Here is a 14,712-nt window from a genome sequence, read left to right as displayed (position 1 = left end):
TCAAACTTTATTTATTTATTTATTTATTTATTATTTATTATTTTTTATTTATTTATTTATGACTGAAGATATTCTTAGGCCACACGTGATCCTCGTTTTCAGCGTTTGAAGAAAAGAGACCAAGATGAAAATAGAACTGTTTAAAAGTTTCTTGGTTTCTCCTTTGAAGGGTTTCCTAACAGTCTTCCCCTGGTACGAACATGCTCCAACTCCTTTGGGGTTAACAAATCAACGGCTTGCAAACGTCAAGAGGGGGCTGCATAAGGACATGAGGCTCAAATTTTGGCAACAAGTTCTAGCACCCTACAAATGCTCATTCTCTCTCTCTCTCTCTCTCTCTACCCACCTCCGTCTCCTCCCCCTTCCTCTTCACCCCTCCCTCCCTTTCTCTCAACAGCCTGTGAACATCCCCTCTGGACCTGATTATTCAAAGTGGTCAAGAAACCCTCCCCGACTTGCTAGCTGGCATTACCAAGGAGCCTGTGGACGGCCTTGCCTCTGTGCTGCCCGAGCCTGGTTTCTCAGCGTGACCACATGCCCTGCTTTACTGGTCAGGAGTCCTGTGCCCGGTGCCCATGGTGCCCCAGGTACACAGACGGTGCCGACAAATACGGGTGACAGTGGACAGAAGTCCCAGCGCTTCCTTGCATGTAGACCCCTGCTCACTGTACCAAAGAGCTCAAGGCCTCTGCCCTTCAGGGCGATGGTGTCCTCCAGCCATATATACCCTAGAGATCGGCCATTCCCTATAAACCGATCCTACGGGGGCCCCTGTGAGGACCATTCCTGAGTTGACAGCTGAAGGGAGCGCACTTTCACCTGAGGGTTCAAACTTAAATGTGCCTCTCTGCCCTCAGCCCTCAGCCCTCAGGCCACTGACACCCAGAGAACCAGGGCTCTTGCAGACCAGTCTGGTTCACAGTCCACTTGTACCTGGTTCACTTTCTCAAAGAGCCTGCAACAGAGTCTCTGTTTTGTTTGCTTGCCTGAGGCGGGTCATCCTTTCAAACAGCTAATATGGGATTTTCTCCTTCAGGCAGACCCCCTAAAGTGAGCATCACCCTGAGGCCAGTGTGGTTAGAAAGGCAAATCTACTTCTGCCCTCCTCAACATGCCCCAATTTCAGAAAATCCAGCAATCAAAAAACAAAAAAAAAATCATTCGCCACAGGATGAGCTTGAAGTATCCCTGTGCATTCGTCGCTTTACAAAAGGATTACGTGGGGGTCATTTCCTAGAGCAATTAAAATATAATCTCCACACTCCCTTTCCTGGTTGTAGAACTACACGAGCATACTTTCCCTAACCAGATATAAGTCACATTTGGGGACGCCCAGGTGGCTCAGCAGGTGAGCATCTACCTTCGTCTCAGGGAGTGATCCTGGGGTCCTGGGATCGAGTCCCGCATTGGGCTCCCTGCATGTCTTGTCATCCCTTCAAGGTCCAACCCAAACACCACTTCTCCCATGAAGCATTTTCTGACTTCTTCCCTCACAATGCATTACTCCTTGCCCCCTATATGCTAGGGCATTTTCTCGGGCACATCTGCTAAAGAATCCTGCAGCTTCATAATCCTTAGGCCTGCCTCAGGGACTGGACAAATTGAGCACAGAGATCAAGTCAAATTCAGCTACGAAGCCCTACTGTTGAACAGCCTGTACTTCTCAATAAACTTGGGTCAAGTTCTCACTAGCATGTAAATGGCTGATAGGGGGCTCATTATGTTACCCTTATCATGGGCTATTTTAAGCAAAGCACTAAGGCAGGAATTCAAGTCACCCCCATGACATTCCAAGCACTAACAAGTAGGAAGAAAAAAAAAATTTTTTTTTTTTTGGTCTGTACAGGAGAGGCTTTACCTAACCTCTGAAAGCCACTCAGGGAAGCTGCCTCTTTGAAAAGCTAAATGTGGACCCGGAACAACAGAAAGCTTGAGGGCTTCCGAAGGAGAGGGACTAGATTGTCCCCTTCCTTGGTAGCCCCCTCTCTCCAGCTCCTCCTAGGTATCCAGAACCAAGGGAAGAACGAAAGGTTAATACTGGCAGAAAAGGAGTTCAACTGAGAGCCCCAGTGAACTGCCTGAAAGAGGAAACCCTTTTCTCTCACCGCGATACTGGCTACAATTTCCTGGCCTGGTGAAGGGCAGAAGGGGATTATCACATCCTGCCACCTGCCGGTGGACCCCAGCCAGAAATCCTGTTCCCTCCCGGCCAGCTTGTCTCAGGGCCAGAGCTGGGTGAGCATGTGTGTGGAGAGACCTCTTCCAAGTGCTCCCCTGGCTATAATTAGAATTCTGCAAAAGGATTTATTTTTAAGAGACACAAGCACCGGGATGATGATTCAGCTGGATCTGCACTTGCCCAGAACCTCTCATCGGATCACGGTTATTACTTTAGACTGAACAATATATTTCTCTGAACCCCTCCCCAGTCCAGAACAAAGGGAAGATCACAGAGGATCTTCCTATTGAAGGATGTTCCTATCCTCAGCCCACCTTCTGTTTTAGGGGCAGCAGGGTCGGGGACTTGAAGGGGACTCTGTGGATGGAAGGAGGGGGCACTTCTCTCCACACACAAATGAATAATCCCAGCCTCGTCTGTTGTCGTGTAAACATATCCAGGGTGACTTAGGGTGACGGCTTGATGGCCTGGTCCCAGGTGTCCCCTTAACCCCAACCTCAGGCCTACATTCCTAGAGCCAACTATAGCAGAGGGGAGGTAGGTTGAGGAAGACAGGATGGTGGCTCCATAGAGAAGATATTCTGTAGCAGGGAAACCTTGTTTTCCATCCTTATGCCACATGGTGGAAATTCACCCTCTGGATTTGTGGCTTTTTTTTTTTTAAGTAATCTCGACTCCCCACGTGGGACTTGAACTCACGACCCTAGATCAAGAGTCCCATGCTGTACCAAGTGAGCCAGCCAGAGGCCTCACACTCTAGATTTTCAATGTGATCTTTGGTTCTAGGCAGCTGGGGGGAGACAGGGGTCTCTGAGTGTTGCAGTTTGTCTCCATTTTATAAGGCTTGTGATTCATCGACTTGACCCAAATGTACATATATAAAAAACTAGTAGTATTCGCCACTGCTTCCTAAACCTTGACGGTCTGGGGAGAGCAAACTCTCTCCTAGGTGTGCCACGTGGCACCTCGAGTCTCGCAGATACCCCGAGGCAGCCTCCGTGCCCAGGAGGAGCGTGGCTAGGTTCTAGGTTGGTGTCAGTGAAGCCATAAGGAGCCTCAGAACCCGAGAGCTCACGGCAGCATGTGGAGGACCAAAGTGGGGACAGCACGTGCTAGGGCTGAACATACCAGCTGCTGTGTCTGTGTGAGACTGGGTTTAAGAGAGGAAGCAGTAAAGTGGAGGGAAAGCCTACAGGGCTCCCCGTCAGCCCCCCATCCCTTTTCTGCACCTCTGACTACGGCCCGCGTCTGGCACACCTCCTGCCCCCACCCCAAGCAGTTGCTGGGGAGCAGAGATCAGGGGCCTGAGCAGCAGCCGGGAGAACAAAACGCCTGCAACTTGCTTTCTACTTACTCACCCAAAACAATTTGTTAAATAACACTTTGTGCCAAGTACCTTGTAGGTCTTGGGGTTATACCAGGACAAACAGCAGCTCCTGCTCTAACTGGACCCAAAGTCCATTCTCTTTCTTCTGATGGATGTTTAACTCTTGCTTCTCCCGAATGAGTAGGAGATACTTTGGGGGACGCAGCCCATCTGTGTCCAGTTCAGGGCTGCCTGATTGGGAGGCATGGGCCACCGGCCTATTCACGCTTCTTACTCCTGTCCCCCTGAGGTCACGGCCCCTTGGGGTGGGCAGTGCATTGCCCATGGGTTCACCCACTCACCAGCACACACAAGCACACCCACAGGGACCAGTTTAGCTATATTCCTTGTGGACTTGGGGTTCTAGAAAGGGATATGCAGTAAGGGTGCAACTCTAAGACTGACTGCTCGGTCCTCAGTACTAAGGGTGTGGAACAGATTAAATCAGGCATGGGGCTGGCCCAGCATTTACAAGTTCAGGCAAAGACCCTGGACCCTTCTCTCCTGTCTAGTCTGGCAGGAAGTGGGTCAGGCTGGGCACTGATTTAGGACTTAGGACCTGTCTCGGTAGGCCTCAGCTGGAGGGCCACAGGAGGAGGGACGATTTCTTCCCACTTGTCACCCTCATTCCAAGCCAGTCCTGCTCCCTGTGCATATTCCCTACTTCCTAGGACAGCAGGAACCCTGCTGGCAGTTGCCAGATGGTGGGGGGTAGGGGGTTGAGGGGGGGGGTGGGAAGACAGCTGAAGTTGCTGTGTAAGCAGACAGGCCTCAGCCCAAGAGAATGGGCTCAGAGGAGATTCTCCAGGTCCTGCCCCTTCTGGCAAGACCTCCCTAGATAGGAGGCTCTGGCCAGAGCCGGAGAGCCACAGGCCACTGTTGGAGATTCCAGGGCACAGCTTCCTGTCCTTGCTGAGAACCTCTCTAGGACCTCCAAGAGGCTCTTGCTCCCTCGGGTCATGTTGTCTTTGCTGATAAGGCTCACCATCCGTCCTGGTTTTTACAAGCATCCCCAGGGATCCCAGACCCTATAAAAATCCCAGGGAAGCTAAACTGAGTTGGAAACTACTTTGTGGGATGCCTGGGTGGCTCAGTGGTTGAGCAACTGCCTTGGGCCCGGGGCGTGATCCTGGAATCCCGGGATCAAGTCCCACGTCGGGCTCCCCGCATGGGACCTGCTTTTCTCTCTGCCTGGGTCTCTGCTTCTCTCTGTGTGTGTCTCTCATGAATAAATAAAATATTAAAAAAAAGAAAAAGAAAAAAAAAAAAAAAAGAAACTACTTTGAGCTTCTAGAAGGAAATTCCCCATCATCCAGGAGGGCTTACTTCTCTCTCTCTCCTTCCACAGTCATCCTTTTATTTCCTTTTATTTTTTTATTTTTATCTCTATCTCTATCTATCTATCTATCATCTATCTATCTATCTTTTGCTTCCCCTCTACTTCCTTGCTAAGGAAATTACCTCCTTTTCACCTTTGGGGACATTTTCTCATCTAGGATCAAAGGAGAATGGAATGCCTTCTTGATCCTCATTCAAAATATCTTCCACGGGATTAGGCCACGGAATCAAATGGATTCTCTATGACTTCATCATGACTTCCTGGCCTCACTCCGGAGCAATTGCCCGGAGGCATCATTGCAATCCTTCAAGACAGAATGGAGCAGGAACTCCTTTGTCTAGCTTGGGGCCAGCAGTGAAAGGAGACCTTATCTTAAGATGGGGCTTAGTAACCTCTGTGACCCTGAGGGTCTCCAGCAGGGTGAGGAAAGGCCCCTAAAGCCACAAACCACCACAGGGACAGATGACCAAGACGGGGAATCAGAGAGGAAGAAAAAGGAAAGAAGAGAATCATAAATAGCCAAGAAGAGCAGAGGAGGGTCAAGAAGGGGGAAAGAGGAGTCCAAAAGCGGAGGGAGAACAAAGACTTCCCAGGGGTCCTTAGGGACTCTTGCCCCACTTGCGAAGAATGTTCCACGTAGTCACTCCAAGTGGCATGAGCGGCTTTCATGCTGACACAGGCAGCCCAGCCAGAAAACCACTGTCCGCTCAAGCCTACGCTCCCAGATCGAGGCCAACACTGTAAGCCAAGAGGTGTGGACTGTCAGAGACAAAAAGGACCCCAAGGAGCATCGGTGGTTCTCAGCAGGGGAACTGTTGGCATTTTAGGTGGAAAGGTTCTTAATGGGGGAGCACGAGCTTTGCAGGGGGTTTACCATCCCTGGCACCCCCTCTGGGACCGGTCATGGTTATTAGCAAAAACTTGCCCCCCTACTTCATTTCTAACCCTTGTGCCCCGAGGATGTCCTTCCTGGCTGCCGTGGAGAAGCACTGCGACCGCCCTCAGCCAAGAGCTGCAAGGGGACCCAGGCCCGGCATCGGGAAGCAACCGGTAGAGGTTCACAGCAGGTCTTTTCAATGTAGACCTCAACCTCGGTCTCCCTGTCTCTTTTAGAACCACACGGAACAATGTGACTGCTCTGTGTGGAGGGGGCTTCAGGGAGGGGAGCAGAGTATGACATAGGACTGTGGGCGGAGGGTGGGAGAGTCCCTGCTTCCCTCTTGAAACCTTGCCTTGGCTGACACTAGGGCAGGCTCTGCTGCTTGCCCTCCCTCCCAGCTGACTCTTCTGTCAACCCAGTGACACCGATCCTCCTTTCCAGAAGGATTATTCAGACAAGTGCAAAAATGGAGAGGAATGCAGGGCTACAAGTAGCTCCGGCTGTAGGCATGAGGTTGACAGGGATAAAAAGCCACTAAAATTATCCCGGCACAGAAAGGGGCTGGGACCCCACAGCTGCTGGGCCTCTTGCCTGTTATGGTAATATTCCACCCTCTGGGCCACTCCCAAGCTTCATTATGGCACCCAACACATTTAGAAATGATTTGATGGTCTTGTGTAATGCTGGAAAAATAACACGGTGACAGGGCCACCAAACCCTCCCTAGTCCCTGGCCATTCTACCGTACGATGCCCAGAATTTTAGTGGAGTTATTGGGTCACAACCAGATGTGTCCCTTTCTTGTTTCCTCATCAAGTCAAGAGTACCTAGAGAACAGCCTGCTTGGTGAAGGCCATGGGTAGAAGCTGAGAAGCTGCTCCTCTCCAGACATACCTCTAGGAACCAGGGTGTCTTGGTTTCTAGTCTATGGCAATGGTGGGACCTGGGATCTGGAGGGGGAGGGAGGGCTCGGAGCTTCCGTCCTTTCTGTACCCCTTCCTCACGCAGCCCTCCATTTAACTTTCCACCCTTGCCTCTCTGGCCCCTCTGGTCCCTGTAATCCCTTACCCAGACCTGCAACCCAGAAGGTGGGGTTTAGGAGGAATCAGGGACACCTTGTAACACCTCAGTTCACTTGAAACTTCAGCCAAGATGCCCGCCCTCTAGATTCCCCTCCTGACCTCGAAACTGGGAAAAGAAGTGGTAGGGGCTTCGACTACCAAGGACGGTTATGGTCTTCCTGGATTGGCTCATGTCAAGTGGTCCGCAGAAACCTGAAAGCCACCTGGGCTCCCTTGATGGTTAAACTCTTCCAAAGCCACCCTCCCCCCGGTTGTGAAAAAGAAAATCCCTGACCCACTAGGGGGAGTTGATAGAGGAAGACTCCTGGGAACCAGTGCTGTGCCCAGGAGAAAGGGCTGTGGGGACAGGATAAGGGTCTGGGGGGTTCCGGAACTGGTTGCAACTACTCTTCGCCATTTTGGAGAAGTTTATGTTTTCACTGAACCACAAGCTGTCATCACCTCTGTGCTCCTGGGGCCTGCCTGCTGGGGCTGGGATCAACTTCGGGGCGTGGAGGGAAGTGGGGGGTGGCACTGAACCCCCATCTTCCTGCAGGTCTTTCTTCCTGACCCCTCCAGTGATGACTGCCCTCTCCCTACTGACTTTCTCCCCATCCCCAGGCCTACTTCATGCCTCTGGGCCGACAGGAGGGGCGAAGGGCCCATGGGGACCTGGCACTAGAAGGTGGCTTTGCACTCACAACTGCGGCAGTTTAAGAGCTTGTCCTCTGCAGGCGCAGGCGTGGTCGCTTGCCTTGGCTGTGACAAAGTAGCCAGAGATTAGGGTATGGACATGGCCTGGCGGGAACTGAAAACCAGTTTCTCTGCTTGGCCCCTAGAAGGACCAGACAGGCCCTTCCGAGAGTGTCTTCGGTGGAGCCCAACCATGGCAGTGAGGCCAGGGTCACAGCCTTCACCTCAGCACCTCGGTCTCCAGAGGCCCAGGCAGGCCGGGCAGAGCTGAGGCCTGGAATCACACTCAGCCTCATCTGCCCCCCTCAGCAGACTGGGGTGCCTGCACCCTGACATTCTGCTGCTGTTTTTAGAGCCAACCCCCAAATCAGTTCTCGCATCCTGACTGAGCAAACTGTGGCTCTCCAAGAGTGGTCCCTGGGCCAGCAGCATCTGCATCACCTGGGAACTTGCCAGAAGAGCAGGTTCTGGAGCCCCATCCAGATCTGCTGAATCACAAACACTGGGGGAAGGGGCCCCGCAGTCTGTTTTAACAAGCCCTCTGAGGGTTCTGTGCTTGCTCAACTTTGAGAACAGGGCGTAGGATCCTTCCATCTGTCCTCAGATGGGCCTTCAGACTGCATGCAGCCCCTTCTCCACCCTGCGCGGAAAACCCACCCGCTCTTCCTCACTCCCACCTCACGGCACACCTCCTTCCCCCGCAGGATAAACGCCACGTAATGCCTTTTCTACCCTCTTCTACATGACCTTAAACTCTCCCTTATTTTCCTCCTTCCTTTGCTCCTATGATCTTAACAGCTGGCTCCTGCAGGTGCAGACGCCCCTTCACACTCCTGGTCCATCGTCTCCGCCTATTCCTTCCCTGTCTCCTGTTCTGGTCCTTCTTCCTCTGGGCTACTCAGGGCCTGCCAGTGCTTCCTTCCTTCCTCACCGACTTAGCCAGCTATGGCTCCAACTGTCACTTCTAAGTAGATGGCTCTAATGTCATTATCTCTATTCCTCAAACTCAGCTCTGCATTCTCAGCTGCTTGTAGGACGCTCGCCTGGGATGCCGGACAAGTGGCTCAAATCCCACAGACGAGGCTCAAATGCACTTTCTTCCTCTACTGTTCTCAGACCACCACCACCTAGTGTGGCATCTGATTTCTGTCTCCATGACCCGTGTCTGAGATCCTGCTGGCTTTGCCATCTCTGGACACTCACGGTTAACTTTTTCTGGTTAAAAACTTAACATGCCTTGGACTGCAAAGTTCCTGGGGATGCAAGTAAAATGCATGTAACAAGCATGGTCCGAATAACCCACACTGCCATTCCGTGCATAAATCCATCAGGTGGCATGCTCAGGACTTTAGGGTTTAGAGGGAAAAGCAAGGCTTTATGGACCGCTCAATGTCTGCGGCAGACTGGGAGCTCCTAAGGGAAGACTTAACCTCCTGGGACAGGAAAGCTAACAAACCAGAGAAAAGGGCCCCTCCTCTGCTTTTTGAGTAACCAGATTCCTACTTCTGGGTCACTGGCTCTATGCTCCGTGACCCTCTGGGAAGGGTTCACATGTGCGCAGCCCTCTGAGACAACTGCTACTTTGTTCAGGGATGCCAATGAATGGATGACTGCATCAGAGTGGGGGAGAGATAGGGTTGGGGTGAAGGTCAGGGTCAAAAGGCAAGGGCAGTAGTCAGCAGCAGAGGCAGGATTAGGGTCAGGGGCATGTACAAAAGATCCAAAGCCATCTCGCTCCCTGAAAGGACAAAGCCATGCTGAAGCCTCCATGTTTTCCAGCTTCTCTTGTTGCAGGAGCTCCCAACACCCCCCCTCTACCCTTTTCTCCCCTCCCCTTTCAAAGCCTGGACCCCAGTTATCTCAGCCAATACCTTCTGGCTGTAAGTTCTGCACCCTGGGTTTGGGAGTGGGAAAGAGGGTGGAGACAACAGGGAATCTTCCTCAGAACGCACAACACTTGGTCCTGTCCTATTCTTCCAAAACCAGAATCCACACTTCCCTCCCCCGCCACCTTCCCAGAGCCAGGAGACCTGCGTTCCAGCCCCTGTCCCATCACTGACCAGATACAAGACAACACAAGATAACAAGACTTGTGTTCTGGTTTCTTCCTTTGAAAGTGAAGACTCGGGATCCCTGGGTGGCGCAGCGGTTTAGCGCCTGCCTTTGGCCCAGGGCGCAATCCTGGAGACCCGGGATCGAATCTCACGTCGGGCTCCCGGTGCATGGAGCCTGCTTCTCCCTCTGCCTGTGTCTCTGCCTCTCTCTCTCTCTCTGTGTGTGACTATCATAAATAAATAAATAAATAAATAAATAAATAAATAAATAAAATCAATCTTGAAAGTGAAGACTCAAACTCTCCTTCCTTAGTCTACAGGATTGATGTGACAACAATAACATGCGTGTGAAAAGCAGTTCACCACGAGCTAATCGCCCTCACTACATCTTCTAAGTTGATCTTACGGCTCCTTGAGAGACAGGCAGGGAAAGCATTCTTGTCCTCTTTGACGGAGGAGCAAACTAAGGTTCCTAAAAGCTTTGCCCAGGCCACAAAGCTAACATGGGCGGCAGAGCTGGGCTCACCCTAGGCCTCCGTCCACTGAACCCCACGGTCCCTTGGCAGGGCGAGAGCCTACTGTGACCCAGCATGTTGCTGGTATGAAGAAAAGTGGTGTTTTTCCCCCTGTATAATTATGGCCCAAATATTTGCCAGGGGATTATCACTGGTTACTCTGGGCTTCCTCAGTTTCTCCAATCTGTCATTTCCCAAGCGGTTCATTTTGACCTTCAAAAGTAGGTGTGGAATCACCAGCCTCAGAGCTAAGACAGAGATAGGAGAGTCAGCAAGGAAGAGGATGAGCCTGTGGGTATTTCTGATGCCATGATCCAAAGAATGGTCATGATTTCTGCTGATTTCTGCACAGAGGGCTACAGGGTTTTAGGGAAGTTTCATCAGTTCTAACCATCCCATCTTCTGGCTAAGGGAACGTAAGCCTAACATCATGTAGCTCACAAGGACCCGACTCAGCTTCCAGACCCAGGCTTCCTAATTCTAAATCCACTTGCTCCTCCCACACTGCCAGGATTTGGGGATATCCTTCAATCTCTTGCAGTCCGGAGCTTGTCCCTTGATCTGAGTCCATAACTGACAGCGGTGATGTCAGAGCAAGGGGAGTCACGTGCATAGTGGATCCTTCTCCACAGGGATGCCCCCTGAATGCGGGCCGGTCCTCTTAGAGAGCTCCATCTGCTTCAGATGCCACGCCCAGGACAGAGGTTTGTCCCCTCAGGCCAGGACAACCCCGCCCCTCCCGCCCCGGATATGTGTGTTGGGCCTTTAGCTGGGGAAGAGGTAACACTACTCACGATTTGTCTCTCCTGCCGAGCCGTCTCGGGGGGCTCGCCTGTCTCCTTCGGGGGGACAGGGATTTCCCCCGGCTTCTCACTTGGGTTGGAGAATGGGCACTTGCAGGTTTCAGGATCTGAAAGAGATGTGGGGAGTTACCACACCGGCTCCGCAAGGGAACCACTCCCACATCCTCCTACAGCATCTCAGCCCCCCACCTGCCATGACTGCAGGGCTTAGATGGTACCGAGTTGGAAGACTTCAAGGGGGATCGCTCGGTCTGCACCTGCAAGGAGCAAAGTACCCCCTCCCAGAGGCTGCAATGATGACTTTGTGCCCCCCTTCCACAGCAGAGGAGCAGAGCCTGATGCCTCAGCCACCTGGGGCTGCATCTGGGGCCCGGTGCTATCCCATGAAGGCAAAGCCCCATCTATATTGCCCCTAGTAACCAGCTCGTCTCCCTCTGACCCTCCCACCCCACCCACAGGCACAGAGTGCTTTCAATGGTCAAGAATTTCCTCTCCAGGTCCCTCACGGTGAAGAGGACAAGTCTCCAGGAGCTAAACAGAACCAAGGCTGAGGTCAGCAAAATCTCTTTCCCTGGTGGTCCTCAGGGTACACACAGGTTTTCTCTCAGTGACTCCATAAGGCCTAGAGGGACGAGGACAAGCAGCCATCATATCACCATGGCAGTGACATGATAGAAGGAAGAAGGGCTTATGAGTACAGTTTATATGAAGCCAGCACAGTGAATGCTTCTTTGTTATTTTGACATCAGGTCAGAATTTCATGCCAAAATGCATTGCAATTCAGAGATATAAGGCGACTCAGTGAAAGATTAGAAAGCAGGGTGACCCGCTCCCCCTCGTGCGCCCAGGGCCTTCTTGTTTTTTTGTTTTTGTTTTTTTTTTCTCCTTGGTTTTAAGTGCCAAAAATTGCATGGCCTAGGAAACCCCCCCGATTCAGGCAAACTGGGAGGACCGGTCACCCTATTATAAACACTAAAACAAAACAAGACTAGAGCCTTAATCTAAAATGAGTAAGTAACATTTTAGATTTGATTTCATAGGAGGAAGTAGAGGCCAAGACATTGCTTTAACGATAACATCTAAATTGACTTTAGTTCGTTTTTGAAGCAGTACATACAAAGAGAAGCTTTAATTGTCCATGTCAAATAGCAGATGATTTACATTTTTTTGTTTTAATAGGGTGGCTACGAAGCAAGATAACCTCAAGAGGCTTTTTTGACCATCCCAGAAACGTGGGGCACGAGGCAAGAGGGAGACAGAGAGGGTGGGAATGGAACACTCTTGTGTCACTCATTCGCCCTCCTAGCACCTACCTTCATTCTCATGTCCCTGGCATATTTCTCCAGCTCCTTCCTTATGTCGGCCCTCAACATCTTTGAGACATTGAGGACTAGCTGCTTCCACTCTATGGGCTGGAAGCTATGAGGCTCGTGGGGGACATACAGCCCAATCTTGACCTTCTTGACTGTGTGCAGGTACTTCTTGTAGGAGTCTTCAAAGTCAAAGATGAGGTCACTGAGAGTCCGAAAGGTCAACGGCTTGTCCATCAGCTCAGCCCTTCGGCTCATGCCCAGTGAGCCATAGCGGCCATTGCAATAAATCCCCAGCACAACATGGTGAAAGTAGTTTCCTGAGAAGTAGGTTTTAAAGCTGATGGGGAATCGCTCGATGGAAGGCTGTCCATTGGTTAGGTATCTTAGACCATCTGAGTCAAGGAAGAGAAAGGAGGCCTTGAAAATTCAGAGCTTGGACCCCTCCCAGGAAGGGAAGTGGCCCATATGGGCAAAGTAAGTGTCTGTCCCTCTATCTCTGAGCAGGCCCATATCTTACCTTTCCAGACTAATCCTTTTAAAAATGATTCACTCTGGAGCAGCCCAGGTGGCTTAGTGGTTTAGTGCCGCCTTCAGCCCGGGGCCTGATCCTGGAGACCAGGGATCGAGTCCCATGTCAGGCTCCCTGCATGGAGCCTGCTTCTCCCTCTGCCTGTGTCTCTGCCTCTCTATGTGTGTCTCTCATGAATAAATAAATAAAAATCTTTTTTAAATAAATAGATAGATAGATAAATAAGTAAATAAATAAATAAAAATTATTCACTCAGTATCTTTGAGTACCTTATTATACGGTGCATGCTGAAGCCAAATTAAAACAGGGCAATGAGAAAAACTTGCCTTCCACTTTAGTAATTAGATAAATGCAAAACAAAACAATGACCTTTACCCCTCCCTTGGTTTTCTACAGGGCATGTGAGTATTAAAGGCTTTTTTTCTGTAATCAGAATGATGTTCTCAGACATTTAATTCTGGCGGGCATTTGTGGGACAGAGCAGAAATTGAAGGTTTCTGCAATGTTCCAGGAGAGAAATGAAAACCAGAATCAAGGCAAGGCAGTGAGCCATTAAAGAAATAGACTGGCTGATTATCTGGATGGGAAGGCATCAGAACAAGTCACGTCTGTCCCTCATCTGCTCCTCTCATGGGTCCCAGCACACCCATGCCAACAGCCATGGGTACCACACAGAAAGCTGCCTCCAACACCCAAACCTCATTCCCCAATGCACCTGGTATTAAGATTGGCTTTCTCTACCTATCAGCCCATTTGGATTGGGCAACCTCGTCTCTCACTGTCATATTGGTTAGGGACCAGCAATCCCACAGGGGGCAGTATCAAGTAACTACCCCCACAGACTCCACATGCTGGAGGGATGGACAAGAAGTACCACAAGCTCAAGCCCATCTCAAAATCCCAGGATACTCCAGCAAGGAGCCAGTATTTCTGGAGAGAGATGAGAGATGCTGAAAACTCATGGTGTCACTTTTCTGCTACAAACCATTGGTGACTCCAGGGTGTTTCTAAGGTAAATCATAATCCAGGCGCTCCACGAGGTGGTTTGTGCATGGTAAGTACTTGGTCAGTAGGTACGGTTCTCTACTCTCTGAGAGTGTCTTCGCTATTTCTTGCCCCACTCCAATGTACTTTCCACACAAACGCCTGAATGTTTTATTCAAGCCCGAATTTGGCATGTGTCAACTCTTCTGCTTCAGTTTTCACTGTCTCTCATCTTCTCCAGACTTGGTCCAAATCCCTTACCAAAGTCCTGCCACCATTCAGCCCCTGCTCATTATTCCTTTGTCCAGTTTCATTAAACCCATACCCGGGACTAGCCCATGGACCTACAGTCAACCCAAGACATTTTTGAAGGCTATTCCAAGACCATAAAGAATCCACACTTGTACCCTTGGCACATATATTCCCTCATAGTGTGAAGTCACATATAAGTGAACGTCTCAAATGACTTTTAAGTAACCTTTACATTACAAAACTGAGAGACCAAGTGACCTACGAAACTTTCAACAAAATGCCACTAAATGCCCTCTGTGCACTACACGATGCCCCCTATTGTAGTATGACTTCTTTTATGGCTTCACTCACACAGAAGCCTTCTGATGCAGGGGAGTCAAACCTGGCAAAGATCTTTGGGGTCTCGTAAAAATCATGAGTGAGAAGGATGTTGTGGGCTTATCTTCTAATGGGCGGCACCCTGGCTGGAACAGCCTCAGTGCCATCCCCTCCCCCCTTACCCCCTTCCCTGACCTTTCTCAGTATGAGTTAAGGACCTCCCTCCACCACCCAAGAATCCCTGTAGTACTTGGTGTTTAATCATCCAGTATTGTAATTATTTGTTTGCATCTCGTAAGGGTGGGAGTTGCATCCTGCCAGCTGGCGTCCGTGGGCGTTGCACAGGCCTGGCACACAGAAGTGCTTTGCCAATGCTTGCTGTAGGGATGAACTCCAGGTGAACATACCTTCCTTACACTTAACAAGA

At 50.6% G+C, this 14,712-nt stretch overlaps 1 protein-coding gene across 6 annotated transcripts in view; it reads right to left on the bottom strand.

Moving 5' to 3' along the window:
* VASH2 (vasohibin 2) overlaps window positions 1–14,712 on the bottom strand; it is a 38,216-nt gene that overhangs the window by 4,365 nt on the left and 19,139 nt on the right. For 4 of the 6 annotated variants that reach the window (XR_005361946.1, XR_005361944.1, XR_005361943.1 and 1 more), the window contains 3 exons: window positions 12,203–12,584; window positions 10,881–10,996; window positions 9,578–9,798 (listed from right to left, as the gene is read on the bottom strand). Coding sequence is in view for 2 of the 6 variants with exons in the window: in XM_038542110.1 (XP_038398038.1) it covers window positions 10,881–10,996; window positions 12,203–12,584 (498 nt within the window). In the remaining 4 variants the exon portion in view is untranslated. The remainder of the gene's footprint in view (window positions 1–9,577; window positions 9,799–10,880; window positions 10,997–12,202; window positions 12,585–14,712) is intronic. The other 2 variants (XM_038542110.1, XM_038542112.1) reach the window with 1 other exon arrangement.

Source organism: Canis lupus, chromosome 7, assembly GCF_011100685.1.
Source record: "Canis lupus familiaris isolate Mischka breed German Shepherd chromosome 7, alternate assembly UU_Cfam_GSD_1.0, whole genome shotgun sequence".
Lineage (NCBI taxonomy): Eukaryota > Metazoa > Chordata > Mammalia > Carnivora > Canidae > Canis > Canis lupus.
This window is presented reverse-complemented; position numbering and strand designations above follow the sequence as displayed.